The 19,132-nt window shown below is 48.5% G+C and overlaps 1 protein-coding gene across 1 annotated transcript in view; it reads right to left on the reverse strand.

Annotated features, from left to right (window-relative positions):
* DSCAM (DS cell adhesion molecule) overlaps positions 1-19,132 on the reverse strand; it is a 600,899-nt gene that overhangs the window by 71,901 nt on the left and 509,866 nt on the right. Inside the window, exons 17-20 of the mRNA XM_040986640.1 lie at positions 18,757-18,997; positions 17,278-17,424; positions 13,065-13,220; positions 8,273-8,406 (exon numbers count right to left, since the gene is read on the reverse strand). Of these exons, the coding sequence (XP_040842574.1) occupies positions 8,273-8,406; positions 13,065-13,220; positions 17,278-17,424; positions 18,757-18,997 (678 nt within the window). The remainder of the gene's footprint in view (positions 1-8,272; positions 8,407-13,064; positions 13,221-17,277; positions 17,425-18,756; positions 18,998-19,132) is intronic.

Raw genomic sequence — 19,132 nt, forward strand, 5'->3', positions numbered from 1 at the left:
TCCACTTAAAATTAAAAAAAAAAACCCTATGCATAATGCATTTGATCCAATGTCCATTTCATTTCATATTGTTATCCCCAGAAGGTGATCCTGTTAGGACACAGGCTGGGCAGGTGGTGCAGGTGGAAAGGACGGCACGTGGGAGCCAGGTCTCTTATTTCAGTTGATTTTAGCATTATCCTCTGCATGCCGCTAAGGTCACTGTAGCTGCTCTAGTGCTGTAGAGGATGAGTAAGCACTTTCTAACAAGCTTCTCACACATAAAGCACTTTATCTTCTAATATTTTACATATAACCATCATAGCTATAGTCTTTTACAAGTGAATTAAGGAGATATCATGAAGGGAAGCTACTCCTGACCCTTTGTATGGAAAAGGGACACTGTCCAGCTGGCCAGATGGGCACAAGGACACGCCCGTTGCCCACTCCCTGCCCCACCATCCTTCCTGTCACATTAATGACCCAGTTGTCCAAGGTGCATTGTTCATGCCCTTGATTGCTGTCACCTCTTTAAGAAATCCACCACCAAGAGCTAGCTCTGCACTACGGAGCTTCTCATAATAGAACAATTAGAAAGACTAGCCTCAAAATGAAAACAAGTGACAGTACTGGGAAAAAGCTATTCCAGTGCTGTAACCCACACAACAAAAGGACTGGAAGCCAGCATATTTCCTTCAGTAGCACATGTCTGTGCCAGACCACATCAAAGATGTTTTCGAAGCTAGAATCCTTAAAGTGCTCCCAAACATAATTATCCAAAAGGAACTTTAGCCAAACCATGGAGCAGTACAGACATCAGTGGATGCCAACAGGTAGAAAGGGAAGGAGGATGGAGAGACGCAATGAGAAGGATTTTCCCTCCTGTGTCAGATGCATTTCTACCAGTAAATGCAATGGAATTAGTCCCAATGTATGAAGAGTGTAAAGGAAGATTTGTTAGGGCAATAAAGCTGCTTCATGTGCCACTGTGACAGTGGTTCCCTGACATTGCACAGTTATCCAAACCCACAGAACATATGACACCAAAAGCAGAATAATCCAAACCACAAATTCTGAGTGGCATTGGCCCCACCAAGGTTGGCCCACCAGCTAGTACCAATGCACTTCTCTTATCTGGGGGTGGGAGAGTAGAGGCTGGGTGGGACAATTCTGGGCCCTCTGCTCACATTTCTGACAGCCTAAAAAACCCCACATTTTGTACAATTTTGGAAGGCAATGCTTGTGAAGCTATAAGCAATGACGAGGCCCGTTCAGCTGCTTGCTGTAAAGGAAGCCACCCCAAAGCAGAGCTCTGGTCAGTTTATCTGGCACATGGAGCAAGCAGCGTGGAGACCAGGCCTCCCAAGAGTCTCTGTGTCTTCGTACAGAAATGGCCCTGCTTCCCTTGCTGTGACCATTACGAGGCTGGGCTCAGGACCAGAAAGCCCAATGCCACAGGCCATGACGGCAACTGGAGGGCTTTGCTCGGTGACGTTTAATGACACCCATGGTATCAGGAAAAAGAAAACTGAACATTAAGAGTGACTGAGTGCTCATTGGCTGGGTCAGTGAGAGAAGATGGACATTTTAAAGTTCTAAGCAACAAACTTGGGGTTGGAGCATTAATATAGCACCTGACCTGCTGATATCCTGTATCAGAATGCAAATCTTTCTATGACACGGTTTCCTGCCTAATTAAACAGCAACCTCATCGACAGTTGAACCTCTCACAGGGAACTCACAGTCACATTCATAGGGTTAATGCAATGCCCACCATGTCAGCATAACGCCAGATTCGGGGGAAAAGGGGGTGTGCATCACAGTAACCAACCAAGGTTCCTGCACAAGTCTTGGCAGGGACCAAACTTCCCCTGATGAAACACAATGCAAGATTACTGTTCCCTATGGCAGGACTGAACTACCCATGAGCAAACACAACGCAAGAGAATACGACTCCCTCATTGGAAGCATGGAGGCAGGCTAGGGCTGGATCCCCAGGGAGCTCCCAGGGCCAGGAGCTGAGATCCAGGCTCAGTGGTCGGTTCAGATGTCATCTTCCTCCACAAAGCTGCAGATCCCGCCCACGCCACACTGACTTTAGTTATCTCATTGAGAGAAGATGACAGCAATAACCTCTCCTGCATAGACAATCATCAGTAAGAACTGGCACCAAACAGCACTTTGTAAACTGTGGGTCAGTAAGGCAACTGAGTGGACATGGTCCTCACTTGAAAATAAAACGGAACAGGAGCAACTCAGTGGGAGAAGACAGCAAAGGTTGTCACGCATGACAAGTCTGTTTTGCTTATGTATTTTGTTGTATGTATATGGGATTGACTTAATAACATGCCCTATTGTAGATCATGACAAAGTTAAAACACATAAATGCATTTAGCCTATAGGGACTGGATTTAGCTTGTGATTAAAATGGCAGAATAAGGGCTAGCATCACAACATGATAAGTTAAGCCTCCACCTGTGGTAGCAGCAACCCATGTGGGTACCTGTTCTGGTGGCTCAACTTCTGATCCAGTTCCCTGCTTATACCCCAAGAAAGCAGCGAAGGATGTCTCAAGTCCTTGCACCCATGTGGGACACTGGGAGCTCCTGGCTTTGGATTGACTCAACTCCAGCCATTACAGGTCTCTTGGGAGTGAACCAGCAGGTGAAAGTCTTCTCTCCCTGTCCCTTCTTTCTGTGACTATGCCTTTCAAATCTTCCAGATAAAAATGAAATTTTTTAAAATGGCAGAATAAAGATACATGGTATTTAAGTTGAGCTTTAAAGAAAATATATTTGTATATATAAGGCAGGATAGGAAAACACACACATGCATATGCAACGCAACATGCATGCTCACACACACGTGGATTCATCAGCATATGCGCTTGCACAGAGGCAGGCAAGAAGGAGGACACTCACAGGCTACGCACGTGCAGGCACACACTTCTGAGACATGGCCAGCGTGGCTTAGATACTGGGCAGGAGAGGGCCACTGGAGTGTGACCGGAGCTAGACTGTGGCAATCCAGCTCAGTCCAATCACCCAAGGGACAGACAGGGGTGTGACGTGCTCAGATACAGACCTGGAAGGAGCAAGCATGACAGTGATGTGGACAATGGGAAGGTTTGCTTCATTTTGCTTTCCTGGGTGAGGACCAGGCCAATGACACTGGGTATGGGACAGAAGACGAGAGGGCGGGAGGAGGAGAATGCACTGGGACCTCTTATAGGTTGACTTCCTGTGCTCCAAAGACTGTCCTGCCCCAGTTCCTAGTCAGCCTCGGTGCTTGAGAGATGAGTGTTGCATGTGACTGAAAGTTGAAATAAAGCGTCAGCTCAGGGAGCAGGCATTCTATCAAAGAGGATCCAGGTTAGATACCTGGCTCTGACTCCTGACTTCAGCCTCCTGCCAACGCAGACTCACCCTGGGAGGCAGTGGTGGCTGCTCCGATGGCCATCGCCCACTTGGGGGACGCCCACTGAGGCCCTGGGAGGCAGTGATGGCTGCTCTGATGACCACTGCCCACTTGGGGGACGCCCACTGAGGCCCTGGGAGGCAGTGGTGGCTGCTCCGATGGCCATCGCCCACTTGGGGGACACCCACTGAGGCCCTGGGAGGCAGTGGTGGCTGCTCCGATGACCATCACCCACTTGGGGGAAGCCCACTGAGGCCCTGGGAGGCAGTGGTGGCTGCTCCGATGGCCATCACTCACTTGGGGGACGCCCACTGAGGCCCTGGGAGGCAGTGATGGCTGCTCCGATGGCCATCACCCACTTGGGGGAAGCCCGATGAGGCCCTAGTTCCTGGCTTCCACCTTGGCCCAGCATTAGCTGTTAAGGGCATTTTCAATCTATTGGTCTTTATCTGTGTCTCTCAAATACAGAAACGGACTTTTTAAAAAGAGGTGTTCATTTTGACAAAATTCAAAGATTTTTGAAACCCTTGCATGAGAGGTCTTCAAAAAGTTTCTGAAACCTGTGTCTTATTGAAGAAACCATGCATGATTCAAACTGCTTTTGCATCATAGCAAATAACTTTTTTCAAAATTAAGTTTTCACATTGTTTAAAAGACAGAGAGGGGTTTCCCATCAGCTCGTTCACTTGTCAATTAGCCACAAAGACCAGGGCTGCACCAGGCTGAAGCCAGGAACCAGCAGCGAGTCAGGCACTCACCACCTGCTGCCTCTTGGGTGTGCCCTGGCAGGAGGCTGGGTTGGAAAGGGGTGGGACTGGATCCCACGTACTCCAGCTCAGGACATGGGCATCCTAAAGGCAGCTTCACCATGATGCCAAATGAAAAATGATCTCATTTCCTCATGCACTTACGGATGCTCCTTTACATTTCTAGAATAAATGGATGCAGGTAGGTTTTGGTGAGAGAAAAGGTAAGAAGTAGAGAGGGAAGAGGAGAGCCGGAGGTGATGCTGAGGGTTTTCAGTAGAACTTAAGGTCCTGTGTTTAGACCCTTGGTCGAGCTAGGAAATGGAAGAGAAGGGTGGGACCAGGATGGACTGTGTGCTGGGAACCTCAGAGCCCTAGTGCTCAGGGGGTGGGGGGGCATCTCGCTGAAGGCTCTGATGCTGACAATGTGAGGATGCTGTGTTCCCTAAAGTCATCAGGACAGAGACAAAAATGCAAACGCTGTAACTTCAGACTCTGGGTAAATGGTGACAGGCAGGAGGACCCCTGGCAGGGGCAGAGGGAGATAACGGGGGCAGTGGAAGCCCAGACCCAAAGGCAAGGCTTGAAACAGCGTGGTCTGCCAAGAGGAGCTGGGGAGGAGAGCGTGGAGTTCTACAGCCCCAGGAGCCCCTTGGTGACTGCCAGTCCATGTGCCCGATCCCACACACTTCTATGTCTTTCTGTCTTGCAATGTGGGGCCTCGGATGCCTCAGGCTCATCCTCACCCTGTCCTATATGGGTCACAGGCTGGGAGGACTGCCAGGAAGTGCACACCCACTTCCCCGGATGGAAGGTTTTTGTCCCAGGCACAGGCACATTCCTGGCTTCCTGGACAAGGCTGAGTTCATGCTTGGGGACACTTGTGGGAAAGCTGAGTCGCTCACACCCAGGTGCTGGAGGGGAGGGTGACTGTGCTCTCACTGGCCGCCCATAACGTTCCCAGCTCCTCTGCTGTGCAGGAAGCAACGGCGCTGTCATCTGGCTGGGAAATCGGCCCCTGTCGGAGCTGATCCACACGCTCTGATTTTGTTCCTCATTAGTGGAAATCTGTGCTGGCTTGTTTCACCTGCTTACATGTCATATTTCTTAGACTGTGAAACATTCAGAAGGAAAAGTGATCTTGCTTCTTTGGATTATCTTTTATGTATTTTATTTTTATTTGAAAGGCAGAATAACCCAAAGAGAAACAGAAGGATTTTACATCGGCTGGTTTGCTCCCCAAATGGTCACAGCAGCCAGAGCTGAGTGACCCAGAGCAGCAGCCTCCCAGGTCTTCCATGCAGGCTCAGGGTCCCAAGGACTCCAGCCGTCCTCCACTGCTCTCCCAGGCCGTAAGCAGGGAGCTGGATGGGAAGTGGAGCAGCCGGGACATGGACCGGTGCCTCAGGCGGAAGCCTGGCCTTACTCCACAGCACCGGTCCCAGGCGTCGTCTTTGTCTCAGCCCAGGTGTGATCTGATCATCGATCAGCATATATTGCAATTAAGAGACAGAATCCACAGATAGCAGTGACATCAAAAGGGCTTTGAGATTTTTGCTGTCTGAACCTCCTTGCTGCCCACATGGGACCTGAAAAAGATTTAGATAATCAGCCTTCGCATAAGTTTACGATAAATGTGACCTGCTCAACAACAGGAAGTTTCACATTTTAATGTCTTACTCAGCTGTCGAGAACACGCAGACATACAAGCCAATGGTAAGACAACGTATTTTACCTATGAGGAAAAAAAAGTATCTTTGAGCCAAGTGCCTCGCAAGGGAGGGAGACGTGACTAGTTCTTGGCAAGGAGGTTACTGAAGGACACTCGGAAAGCAGATCAAATTGTAGGGCATCGCGTGTCCTGATTTACCCCCCTCCCCACGCTCCAGATTCAGGATGAAATCATTTCAAACCAAGAAGTCAGACGCCTGAGCCGGGATAATACAGAAAACGTATGCTGCCCCCTGGTGTTCATTTCAACACACAGCCGAAAGGCACAGTGCTCAGAAAAGCTACTTAAGAATAAAATGGTGGTGGTGGTGGAGGAATAAAGATTAAAACAAAAATCTCTCTTTTATTCACAAATACTGACCCCTGCAGAAAGACATGTTAATTCCTTCTGAACTTGGCTCCTCATGGCATCAATTTTTATGAAAAATATGGGCCTGGAGTTTTAGGTGTTGGACGTGGAGGAGAGCGTTGGGGTTCCAGGACCTCCTTGTCAACAGATCAATGGATGCTGCCCCCACAACAGGGCTCGGTGTGAGCGTCAGTGCCTGAACCACTGTAATGTCTGTTACGTGGTTGCAGATGTACAGTGGGGCGCTGGGTGGGCTGAGCCGCAGTACGATCAGGAGAAATCCAGCTTTCTCTCCCGCCTTCTCTCTGGCTGGCTTGACGGCGTGGCTATCACTTCTGCCAAGCTCATGCGTGGTTCAAGGGCGACCACAGTTTGAGCAGGAAGAGGTAGTGTGGATCCTGGGAAAATCCTGTCCACCTCTCAGTGTGAGATCACCACACACACACATCTTTGCTCCAAAGGCCACTGTTGATAAATGTGGTGGAGCAACAACCCCACATCCCCAGCAGATGGCGCTCCTGCTCATCTGTGCACCTGCTCACCTGTGCACCTGCTCACCTGTGCACCATCAGTACTCACTATCAGGGTGCCCTGGGCCTTGGGGTTCCCTGTGGACTCTGGACATGAGATAATGGGTCTTTTTAACCCAAGAGTTGATGAATGAATGAGTTCATCAATGCTATACATCCTTAAGGAGGACACACCCGAACACACACTACGGCAAGATGACTGACATTGAGGACATTATGCTCAATGAAATAAGCCAGTCAGGAAAAGGCATGGGATGCCCAGGAGAGCCCAATTCCCAGACAGAAAGTCATTGCTGTGGCTGGAGAGAGAAGATGCCTGTGTTTAGTGGGGACACAGTTTCCATTTCTAGGAGTGGGAAGTGGCGATGGTTGTGATTGAACCAACACCTCCAAACCACGCCCGTTCTTGGATATGTATTTATTTTCATCAGAAAGTCATGGGGACAGAGATCAAGACATGGACAGAGAAGAGAGAGACCTTCGAACTACCGGTTCACTGTTCACATGCCAGTACACACGTCTGGGCTGACCAGAGCCAAGAGCCCAGAACTCCATCAAGACCCCCTGTGGGAGTAACAGGGGCCTAAGTGCTTGAACCATCCCCTGCTGCCTCTCTGGATCAGTGGGAAGCTGGAGCTGGAAACGGACCCAGCGTTTGAGCACAGTGCACTTTCAGTTACCATGGTGGCAATCTTTAAGATCACGTGCATTTTGCCATTACAAAAGCAAGACTGATTTATGTATTCATTCCACAAACACTTGCAGAATGAACACACACCCTGGTTCTATGCCCAGAGCTGGGGGGCACCAGAGATGACACAGACACACAGCCGCATCTGCTTCAAATGTGAAGACATCGTCGATGTGGACAGGCTAGCTGCTGTTTTCCATCTTCATTATGTTGTTCTATGTGATCTCTGAAAGACTTTTGCTTTATAAATATGATTCAGCAGGAATATGAGTGAACAGAAAACATGGCATTTGGAACCGGTGATGCTCTGTTCTCCATGGGAACTGGGGCTGACTCCTGGATCTGAAAAGTTTTGTTCCTTATTGCCCGCTGCTCTTCCCCATGGTGGGAGGGCAGGGAAGGCAGATGGCGGTGTGCAGGTGGGAGCGAGCACAGTGGTGGGTGGGGAGGGAGGGGCATGGTGTGTGTTTTGATGGGTCCAACAGTAAAATCAATAGGTGCTGTCCAGCAACTATCAATTAAGGCACCACAAAGGGCTGTGGGTTGGCTTTTGAGAGAAGCCGGCTGGCTGGCAGTGCAGGGGGAAGCCATTACCTAAACAGTCATTCTCTACAATTGTGTCCCTGCTAATGACACAGGGTGGCATTCCCAATGAGACACAAATGAGGGCCTCTGCTTTGTGCAGACAACTGGGAACATAGGGGGGTAAAAACAACTTTGGGAAGACCCAAGGAGGAGAAGAACATGGAACAGCATGGTCCCCAGGACCCCGCAGCCCTGGCCAACCTCACCCCAGCTAGAGGCCAGAGTGGGTCCTTCTCCAACTTACTGTGGGGTACGGGTGTGAGCAGAACACCGTGTACTTCCGGATGATGCCGTTCAGCTTCAGAGGTGGCAGCCACGACACAAACACCATGGAGGCCGAGGCTGCAGCTGCCTTCACGCCCGCCGGAGGACCTGGAACTGAAGGGGCCAGCAGTCAGTCAGCTATATGGAGCCTTCTCTCTTTTCCTGGGTGGGGTTGGCCTCATCAACTGGATCTCGTCAAGGGGAGCCAAGATTAGAGACAGAGATCATGGGGTGTGAGACCGAAGAAACACTCTCCCATTGACTGTGGAAGCCCAAACTGCCGCACACACACACACACACACACACACACACACACACACACGACAGGAACATACATACATGGCTTCTGTGAGCTGATGACTTCAGCTCCACTACCCCAACAAACAATCCTGCCAACAAGCAATGGACTTGGGCACAGACGCTGATCTCAGTTGAGATCACAGCCCCAGCCAATCCATCAGCACCAATCAGGAAAGCTCAAGTAGAGCACCCAGCTATTCCACATCTGACCTCCTTCTGTCAGGCCCTGGTGAGATGACATGGGTGTATGGTGTGAAGCTGTTATATGGCACAAAAAATGAATACACACTGAGCCCCTTATTAAATTGGCCGATTGTAAAACATCGAAGTAGGTATAATGAAAAAAATATCACCTTGATTTGACAATCACAAAACTGACTAGACATTCAAGAGATGCTACAGTAAGCTCCACCTTTTCCTCATTACTTTTCTTGTCTTGGTGATCACCCATAAGCAGGTACATACTTCCGTGTGTGTGGCCTACCATGGTAGCCAAATCCATCCAAAGCCCAAATTCCACAGTGGCCTCTCATGAGCTGTGTACTGCCAAGCTCGGTATTGGGGTGGATACACCCACATTTGTCGTTACTATCATGCTGAGCAATGCTATCCAACCCTCTCTTCTCTAATACTCCTGCCTGTGTTCTCACTGGAACAATGGTTTTTAAACATTCTCTATGAATAGAGTGCTCCCTTAGCCAAAACATCAGGTACAAAACCAACATACAACTTGAGGGAAGTGACGGCTCTAAGTGAAGTCCAGGTGGATTTGAGCATGGGGTCCCTGCTGGACTTCTCTGAGCCCACTCGGGAACTCTGCAGACCTGTGGGAACCCCATTTGAGGAACGAAAAGCTTATTGTTTATTCAGAGTCATAGGGTGGAATCTCTCATAGGTTATCTCTACCTGTAACACTGCGGGTCTGCCTACTACCCCACTCAAAACAGCCCCTTACGAAAGGCGATTGAAGGAAGATGTCTTCAGGTCTAGCAAAGGCAGCCCTCCAGGTGGTCACACACACATGGATACAACCCATTCCCTGTAGGATCTGCAGAGAGGGACTTGTCTTCAAGGGCACGTGTAAGCTTAACGTAGGCTACTCAGAGTGCTCACGGCCAGCCGGGTGTCTGGCAGCTTTTCACTGACTCTTAGCTCCAATTTCAGATGTCTTACTAGAGAACTCACGAACTAATGGGGGGGGGGGGTGCAGCAGAGATCACGGATGAGGCTCTGGCTGTCTCCTTCTTACACGATGCCTTGTGGGACTATGTGTACACAGAGGGACTCGGCAAATGTGTCCTGTTTCTGTCTACACACATTCAACGATTCAACATTTACTTCTGCATAAAGAAATGAAGGGTGAAATTGCCTTGTACCTACAGAAAGAAAAAAGCGACTGAACATTGATAGATTATACTCAGTTTCTCTCTCACTACTCCCTCTCTCTCTCTCTCTCTCTCATGGGTTTGCTCAGACTAGGGCTTCAGCAAACACAATGACATCAGGACGTCACAAGTTCTTAGAAGTAAGGATTGACTGTCTTGTGCAAAACTGAAGTCGAGCAAGATAACCTACAAGCAATCTTTTGTGGTTGTGAAAGTTCTAGTTGGAGAAATCATGGGAAACCCAAACGATCTTCACAGGTCCCAAGATCATCTCCAAAGACCCAAGACTGACTTTGTGTATCTGATATGTGTCCATGGGACTGAAAATACACCCAGCAATCTGAGACCCCCCCCGCCAAATCCTTAAAGACTGAAAAATTCTTAAAGGCCTAAGAGACACGCTCTCTGTCCATATCTCCGTCATAAATTATTCCTGCAGAAGTCAACTCTCCTCTTCACCAGTGATTCTGTTTCCCTCTTGCGATGGTCAGGGACCCAGCAACAGAATGAAGAACCCAGGCCCTCGAGGCAGAGGGCTCCGGAAGAGCTCAGGGAGAACAGGTTCAGGTTCTTATCAATCTAACACATTGACCGTTCTTCACTTGCTCCTAAGCCAACACACGCCAACACTTCAAGCAGCACCTCTGACAGTGCCTAAATGAGAGAAACGTCATCACTGTTGATGATCGTTATTTTATTAGGATTTGCCCTACAATTTCATAGAAGAGACAACACAAGGCAAAGCTCAAGGTGATGGGATATATAGACGCGTACACAGGAGTGGTCATCGTTTATTATTGGCGAAGCATTTCTTCTATGATGATGCTCTTTTGTCTCTTCATTCAAACTGACATAAAATTGCATTCCTTTAAATAAATCCACTGAAAAAGTATTCATTCCTAGTAGATACTGAGTCCACAAACGTGGCTGTCACCCTTTCTCACACACTTTCTCTAATAGTACATTTTCCACATACATTTAGAGAGGCTTGTTATTAGACTATTTTTTCTTTCCTCCCATCCAATCTCTGTTCCATTTCCATCAGAAAATGCTGATTTATTCCAAATAAATACTGGCGGTCAGTTCTGCACGAGTGGGCTTCCTCACCCCTTCCTTGGGGAACCTGGTGCATACGGCACACACTCCTAGAATCAATCCCATGTCCACACAGTCCTGACACTCAACCCAAGGCATGGAATAATGCATCGACGCATTAGACTTTGTGCCTTGGGGTCAAGTCTGCAGATAGAACTCTGCAATTTCTAAGACTGAAGAATTAATTAAAAATTGATCCAAAACTGCTAGTCGATAAGAACTCTTGAAAAGTCTCCTCTGGTGAGTTTTTGAGCATTCTTCTGAAAGATGTGGGTGTCAGAAGGTATGCTGCTGATCAATTGGCTTTCTAAATGGTAATTGCACTGACATTTGCATTCCTGCTTAGCAACACAAATGAGCAGCCTGCCCTCGCTCTGAAGGACACTCAATGCTGAGTGTCAGGAGGCGTCCAGCTGTGTGTGATGCCCTTCAGTTATCAATACGTTGGCTTGGTGTAGTCTGTTTACAGCGACTTTCCTTGTAAGGAGTACCCGTTCTCAAAGGAATGGTGGAGACACACACAGTCCCGGGGGCAGCAGAAGATAGCCTGTCTTCATGCAGCTCCTTATCCACGGGCACTGCGACCAGCTTCACTCAGAACTTAGCTTTACAGATACATCTGTCAAGATGTGGCTTCTGAAAGATGTCGCATTGTGATCTCACTTGCCCTAAAGAATCTATTTTTTTTTCCATAGCAGAAATGGTTGACTGATGCATATTCCCACAGAGAATGACCTGCGTCTTCTAGAAACATTAGGTTAGTAAGAACAGCTTGTATATGGTTATGATGGTGCAAGGACTGTGGCCAGGCAGCTGTATGAGAGGTGACACACAGCTGTGCTCAGGGGAGCAGGTTGGCCTGGACAACAGACAGCAGAGGGTGAGGGGCAGGAAGGTCCACTCTAGATCATGGTTTGAGAATGGAAGAGACGATCCCATATTGATCTTCAGGCGTATGTGGTTCCCTAGCTTTGCTTCTCACAGAACAGGTAAAAAGGAAAAGACAGCCCGTTTGATATTCTAAGTGGTGGGAAAGTGGCATAGTCACAGAAGTGGGAGGTGACCAGCAGTTGGTAAGCATTACGCTGTGGTCCTCACCCAGTTCCTCAGAACCAAGACATGACAGGGCCAGACTGGCAGGACTCTGATGCCCCTGGCAGAGCTCTGTGCTCCAATAGCGAGGTCGCATCCATGTGTCTATTTGACGTCAGGTGCTCCTGCCTGTACTAGGGTGGAGGCTGCTTAGCACGCCACTGCTGTATTATTTGTCAGACAGTAGCTTCCTCCTTAGGCAGGCTCAGAGAAGCCCCTACAACTTCTGAAATTCATGCAAAAACTAATTACTTTGGGCTTATATATGTATGTGTATATATGTATATATATATGTATAAATACATACATAATTTTTTGGCTAACCAAATCCAAGTTGCTAGGAACAGTAAAAGTTAAGGGTAGAACATACAACAAACCGTAACTGAGAAATATTACTAGGTCTTACATTTATGGGAGATTTAGAAAAAAATAATTCAGAATTCTCAAATCAAGGTCTTATTCTCAAGGGATTCAGTAACTACAGCATCATATGGCTTAGACTTATATATGCTTTTCAAGTGCCGCGGTAGATTTAATGAGAGCTTTTATCAGTAGCTAAAGTGACACTGACATTGTTCTAACAGAATGCAAGAGAAGCAATGGGACAAAAGGACAGTTGGCCAAAAGGAAGAAACATTACAAGGAGCTAGAGAGACCCTGGCTAAGCCGGAAAAGGCAGCATGGGAAGTGCATGGTCAGACAGTCCAGGCTAGTTCTGGAAAGGTAGCAGATGTGGGCACAGGAGCAGAGTCACCAGTACCCTGGTTGGGAGCTGAAGGCTAAGGCTTCAGTGTTTCTGATGCTGCCTCCTGAGGGTGGTTCTTGCAGGGGTCCCCGTATGCCTCTTAGGATCTGGATTGGGGGCTGAGCCTTGCCCCCAGGGCCCGCCCCATTGCTCACCATCCTCCTTGGTCCGGGTGAAGATCTGCTCGCTCCTGACCCCATCCCCAGCGCGAGTAAAAGCCAACACCTGGATGCTGTAGTTGGTATACTTCTCCAGCCCGTCCAGCTCCAGGGAAGGCTGCACAGTGGTGACATTCTTAATCTCACCCAGCTCTGGAGGATAAAACGAGAAAACACAATCCCATTAGCAAGTCAGCCAGGACTCATGTGTCCACATTGCCTCTGCCATCCACCCATCCATCCTGCCCTGAAGTCACTCGGAGTGGTGGTGCACAGCCTTTATGGAAAACAAAGCAATGCACTCCCCATTCAGAGTCACAGCACAGCTTCTGATCATGGCAGCCCCGTCAGCTGCCCAGCAGGCATTGCCCTGCCACCCCCACATGGTTAGCCTTGGACCCACATTATTCTCTCCGTGGATTCACTCTGTTGGAACTTCTGCAGGTCAGGCTGCTTGTGTTCCTTAAAAAAGTGTGCTTAGCATATCTGCATTTTTAAGTACCCAGCTTCATCTCAAGGACCAGAGCTAAGATCTACTTTCTTGGAAAACTTGAGGTATTGCACTGTTAGTTGCAGACACCACTTGGTGCAGTAGGTCTCCACAACTCACTTTGCCTAACTGAAACTTCGTGTCCTCAGTGGGCGGAAAGGGAAGGGGAGAACAAAATGGGAACTTCAAGAAGTGATGGATGAATTAATTGGCCTTGGGTTGTTGGTCCTTTCTCAATAGGTACCCATACTGAAACATCAAGTGTGTATGCTAAATACATGCTATATATATATTATGATATCTTCATAAAAGCTGAAAATTGAAACAAAATGTTTAAATAAGGAAAGAATGCAGGTGAGCTGAGCTGGGTAGTGCAGCAAATGTCTTTGATTACCTGGAGTGAACTCCCCTGGCAGTACAGCTGAAGTGACTTTGGCATGTCAGAAACTTGGAGTTAGCTAAAAATGCTCCTCTAATAATATTCACAGGTGCAACATGACACTGTCTTACTGTTGGAGGAATATACAAGGTGACCTGAGAAAACTTACACATGATGTGGTGAGTACATGGCCGTGTCACCCCGTGAATCACCTGCATGGCCAGAGTTGGAGCAAGTTTGGGGGTTGGAGGAAGGTTAAACGGCGATTTATCTATCATGTCTGTGTCACAGGTACCAGACAGTGGTGCAAGGGGCATTGTTTGAGGGGGTGGTCATTAAAAACAAAGTTACGTTTGGATTTGTCCATGTTGGGAACACTGAGAACCATGTGCTGGTCTCTCTGGCTCTCCTTGGCCTCAGCAAAAACAGCTGTCAAGCCCATCATGCTTACTCAGGGGCCAGCAGCACTGTCCGATGCACAGATATTAACTCCCGTGACCAGCACCACAAACCTACAGCTTCTACGATGCATTCGTTGTACATAGGAGAAAGCTGAGGGAGAGAGGACTAACACCTTTCCAAGTCCAGAGGAGTCCAGCACAGGGGCGCAGTGCATAGGGCACTAACTGGGACATAAAAAGTGGACAGAGGCAGAAATGGGAGCTGCCAGTCTGGCCAGACTGAGTGGCACCATTGGCCTCTGCTTCCTCAGGCTGAGCTTTGCTTTATTGCAAAGCCGTTCAGAGACTGTTGTGCATATGATGACTGCAGGATTATTTTTTCATCTTTATTTTGGCCAAACTGGACAGAACATCAAGGAGAAAACTGGGCCAACAGGTGGGTGGCCAAGGGTCATTACCCCTGTCCTAGGGGAACCTGGGTACAGCAACAGCTATAAGCAGACAGGAGGACAAGGCTGCATGTGGCTCAGAGAAGCAGCCTGGACCCATCACCTGCCTCTGAGTTGGGCACCTGGGGAGCTGATGGTGGGAGAATGTTTCTCTGGGCAGGAAGCTTAGCTGTGGGAGATTCCAGGGCCAGGAGGGTGGCTTGAAGAGTGACCTGGGCTGGGCGGCTTCTGCAGAGTCCAGCATGGTGCCAGTGTTTAGAAAAGGACTATAGTATTGTAATTATATAGTGGGAAATGATGAAGAGGAGCGGAATTGGGGAGGGAGAAGTGAAAATACCTGAGCCTATGAAAATGCATCATGAAAAATAAAAAAGAAAGAAAGGACGGAAGGAAGGAATGAAGGAGGGAATGAAGGGAGGAAGGGAGGAAGGAGGGGGTTCCCAGAGGAACCGCGTCCCTTTGACCTAATTACGTGATTGAGCATGTGTTTAAAAGCCATGTGGATAGCCAACCACTTTGTAAATCATTGTTTGCTTAGCATATTCACATGCGAGAAGCATCATTGGGAAATAGAGGGAGTGTGAAAACATGGAAGAACAGCAAGCATGGGATTTTTGAAACTTTCCAGGGAGAGCTGGGACAGGACTGTGGAGCAAGTGTGCTGGAGGCTGTGGCTCTGTGACTTCAAGATGAGAAGTAACACCAGAGAGAACCCACGCAGTGCTGGCTGAGCGTATGCTGTGAACAACAGGGGACCTGTGCAAATGTTCATTGCTCCTCCCACCAAAGTGTGTGTAAAGCTTTTCCCTGGCAAGAAACATTGCCGCAACATCATCCGCTTCAGCGTGAGCGTCCACTGGACTGCACTTCTCCACTACTGCCCCGCGTCCCTGGCCCCTGGCCTGGCCAACAGGACAAGTCTCATCCTTCCTCTCTCCCTGGAGCTCAACACAGACCCAATTTCAAAGTGCCGGTCAAGAAGCCAAGGGCGTGGATTTTTCTAGAACACCTCCCAGTGAGGTGCTATGGGCTGGCCATGAGTCTTGAGAGACAAGGCTAGTTCAGGGCACACACAGCGAAGGTCCAAACACCAGAACTGACCCAATCAATGACCTTACTTCGCAAGCATGTCTTATTTTAATGTATGACCAATGGTGAAAGTGTCTGAAGATCTCTTTGTTTTGTTGACCTAGCTGGGGGCAGGGACATGCTTGCCAGAGAAGGTGGGGTGGTTCTGAGGAGACCCAGGGAGTCTTGGACCCTCAGGTATGCTTCAGAAAGTTCAGGAAGTGGGCTTGAGTGGTGGCACCACACACGGAGTTGCTGCTTGCACTATCCCATTCCATGTGGGTGCCAGTTTGTATCCTAGCTGCTCTACTTCCAGTCCAGCTCCCTGTTAAAGGCATGGGAAGGCAGCAGCAGATGGCTTAGGTGTTGGAAGGAGGTACAGATGAAGATCCTGGCTCCTGACTTTGGCCTGGCCCAGCCCTGGCCATTGCAACCATCTGGGGAATGAAACAGAAGATGGAAGATCTCTCTCTCATCTTTACAATAAATAAATCTTTTGAAATGCCTGTTATTAAAACTCTACATATGTGTTTTAAATGCGTGTTATGACAAAATCAATTTTCCTTTTAAATTCATTTTCCATGAATTTTGTGAAGTACCTTTCTGTTACCCAAATTCCCAGGGGTGCTCGTCATGGAACCAGCCCCTGATCAGAGTCTGACCAGCAAGGCATGTTCAGCTCAGACAGATGATGGGGAAGGGACGGGATACAGGGGCCCGGAGAAGATGCCTGTGGCAGTGAGTGGATACAACCTGTCACAGGTTGCAGCCTAACAACACTGCTGGGCTTATGCCCTCGACCTGCACCCCTCCCTCCACCCACACACACACAGTCTAGCAACAAAGCCAATGAGACATCTCCTGCAGTAACTTCTGGTCCCAATCCTAGCACCACTTGTGTGGGGTCCGTATTCACAGCCTTGGCCCATCAAGAGAAACACACACACAGCAGGTCACATAGACACAGAGAAAGATGGGAGAAGAGACATAAAGGGTGGGAGATTCATAGCACTCTTCGCAAGGGAAAGCCTGAGCTCCTGTTGGACCCACCCTCCACGTTCAGTACCTGAGCCCTTACCCCCCTGTTGGAGCAGGAGGAGGCCAGTGCTTTAGGACACAGATCACATAGAACATTCGACACAGAGGTCAAGGTTGGAGGCTGACATGGAAACTCAGATGTAGGACGGTACACCCACACTGCACTGGCCCTGGTGTTCCATTCCCAAGCCTCCAAGGAGCTTTCTGAAAGCTAGATGATATTTTAATAAGCAGCTTGTGTGTCCCTGTTAAGGTGTTGGCTGGGAGGTCACAGAACAGAGAGGACCACCAGCTGGTAAAGAGGTGCCTGCCACACTCTGAATCTCCTGTTAGTAGTGGGGTCTGCCGTTCCCACCATGCATCCAGTGGTGCTGGAGCCTCTTACCTCCGTCCATGAGGTTGGCCCAGTAAATGACTCGGAAGCCCTGCAGGATCCCATTCAAGGCTTCCTTGGACAGCGTGGACCAGGAGATGGATATGCTTTCTGGCGATGTTGCTATGGCTTGAACATTTTCAGGAGGGTAACTGGGCACTGCGAAGGAACAAGCAGAATGTGTGATCGTCATGAGTGCTTTGCTTTGTTTTAGCAAAGTCATTTTGAAGAAGCAGCACATGTCTATGAGTTAGCAAAAGAAAAAGGAACAAAATCTGCATTCCAAACTCAAATGAAAAGTGTCACTTCCATATACGAATTATACGACAACTCAGTAAGCTGCGTCCTTCGGGTTAATGCTTTTGTCTTGGGAAGACATGTTAGACTCCATTCTCTCTCTCTCTCTCTCTCTCTCTCTCTCTCTCTCTTTCTCTCTCTCTCTCTGATGGAATTGCTTCACTTATCCCTAACTTCAACTGGGGGCCCGCCTGCCCTTCTTGCACGGGATCACAATTGCCTGATGGGTGTTCACAGTTGCGAGTTTAAGGTGTGCTCACAGCTGCAAGTTCATTTCCTTAACAAACTGACTGTGTTCAGAAAACTGATCCAAGGCAAACCTGATTAAGGGAGCTAGGAGAGGGTGCAACATTTAACCAAAACACGTATCCTGATGAGAAAACCAAATAGCTACCACGAAGATTAGAAAGAAAGAAAAAATTCTCTTCTTTCAGTATCTGTGTATCTAAGAGTTCTTTCTTCTCCTGTTAAAATTGCCACAAATCGCCACTGTAAGTCCTCAAACCTGTGCTCAAGTAACCAATGGAGAAGTCACAGCTTACACCTGTCACCTATTGCTGCAGTTAACCACACAATGTATCTCTTTGTATGAAGTATGGTGTCTCTGGACAGGAGGGTTCTTTCTCTATTTTCAACCACTGCCCAACATTTAACTTCTGAGTGGTTTTCTGGGTCTTCATGGAAAGAGAAATTAGCTCATTCCAGTCACTAGAGGGCGCTTGCTCCTTGCAAGATCTGCTCCAAAGACCCAGGCAACTGGCTGGCTTGCTGTATCACAGAATAGATGGAAACAGAAAGCAATCACTAAAAGATTTAAATAATAATAATAACTCCAACACTGACAAACAAAACATAAATACACTTCTTCACATTTATTTAGGGAAATTCTTAGCAGAGTGTGTTTCTGCATTCTTGGTCTGCTGCAGCAATTGACTTTGGATTTCCATCGGAGAAAGCCCAGTTCTGGGTCTTGAAATCAGTGGGAAGGGTTGCAGCAAGGAAAGCGCCTAGCTTTGCAGTGCAGCCTGGCCAGGGCGGGAATGAAGCAAGAAGTTGGTGGGAGGTTCAGGGAAGCTTTCCTGTGGGAAACCCTGGCCCGGGGAGGTCTCTGTCCCTGCAGAACCAGCAGGGGGCTGGACTGCCAGGAGCTGTGAGGGGCTCAGAGTGCCCTCCCTGGCTGGCCACAGGACCTACCATCCTCCAGGGTGGTGGTGATAATTTCCTGAGAAGAAGGTCCAGTGCCGGCCCGGTTGCAGGCCTGCACCACCAGGCCGTACTGGGTGAACTTGTTGAGGTTATCCAGGGTGTAGACCTCGCTGTCCCCAGTGGTGTCGATGCTGATGATGTTGAACTGGAAGTTGCCCCCAGTGCTGTACTCCCGGTAACCTATTTGGTAGCCACGGATGATCCCATTTTGCAAATGTTTCTTGGGAGCCTGAACAGGAAAGAAAGGAACATAATAGAAAAATCTCGGAGGAGGACCACAGTTCAAACATCCACAACAGCTTTGGAAAACAGCAAGAGGGCCAAATAACTGGAGCAACAAGTGTATTAGTAGTAGTGTTAGTCA

Source organism: Ochotona curzoniae, unplaced genomic scaffold (genome assembly GCF_017591425.1).
Source record: "Ochotona curzoniae isolate NIBS_2020 unplaced genomic scaffold, NIBS_Ocur_1.0 contig_4516, whole genome shotgun sequence".
Classification (NCBI taxonomy): Eukaryota; Metazoa; Chordata; class Mammalia; order Lagomorpha; family Ochotonidae; genus Ochotona; species Ochotona curzoniae.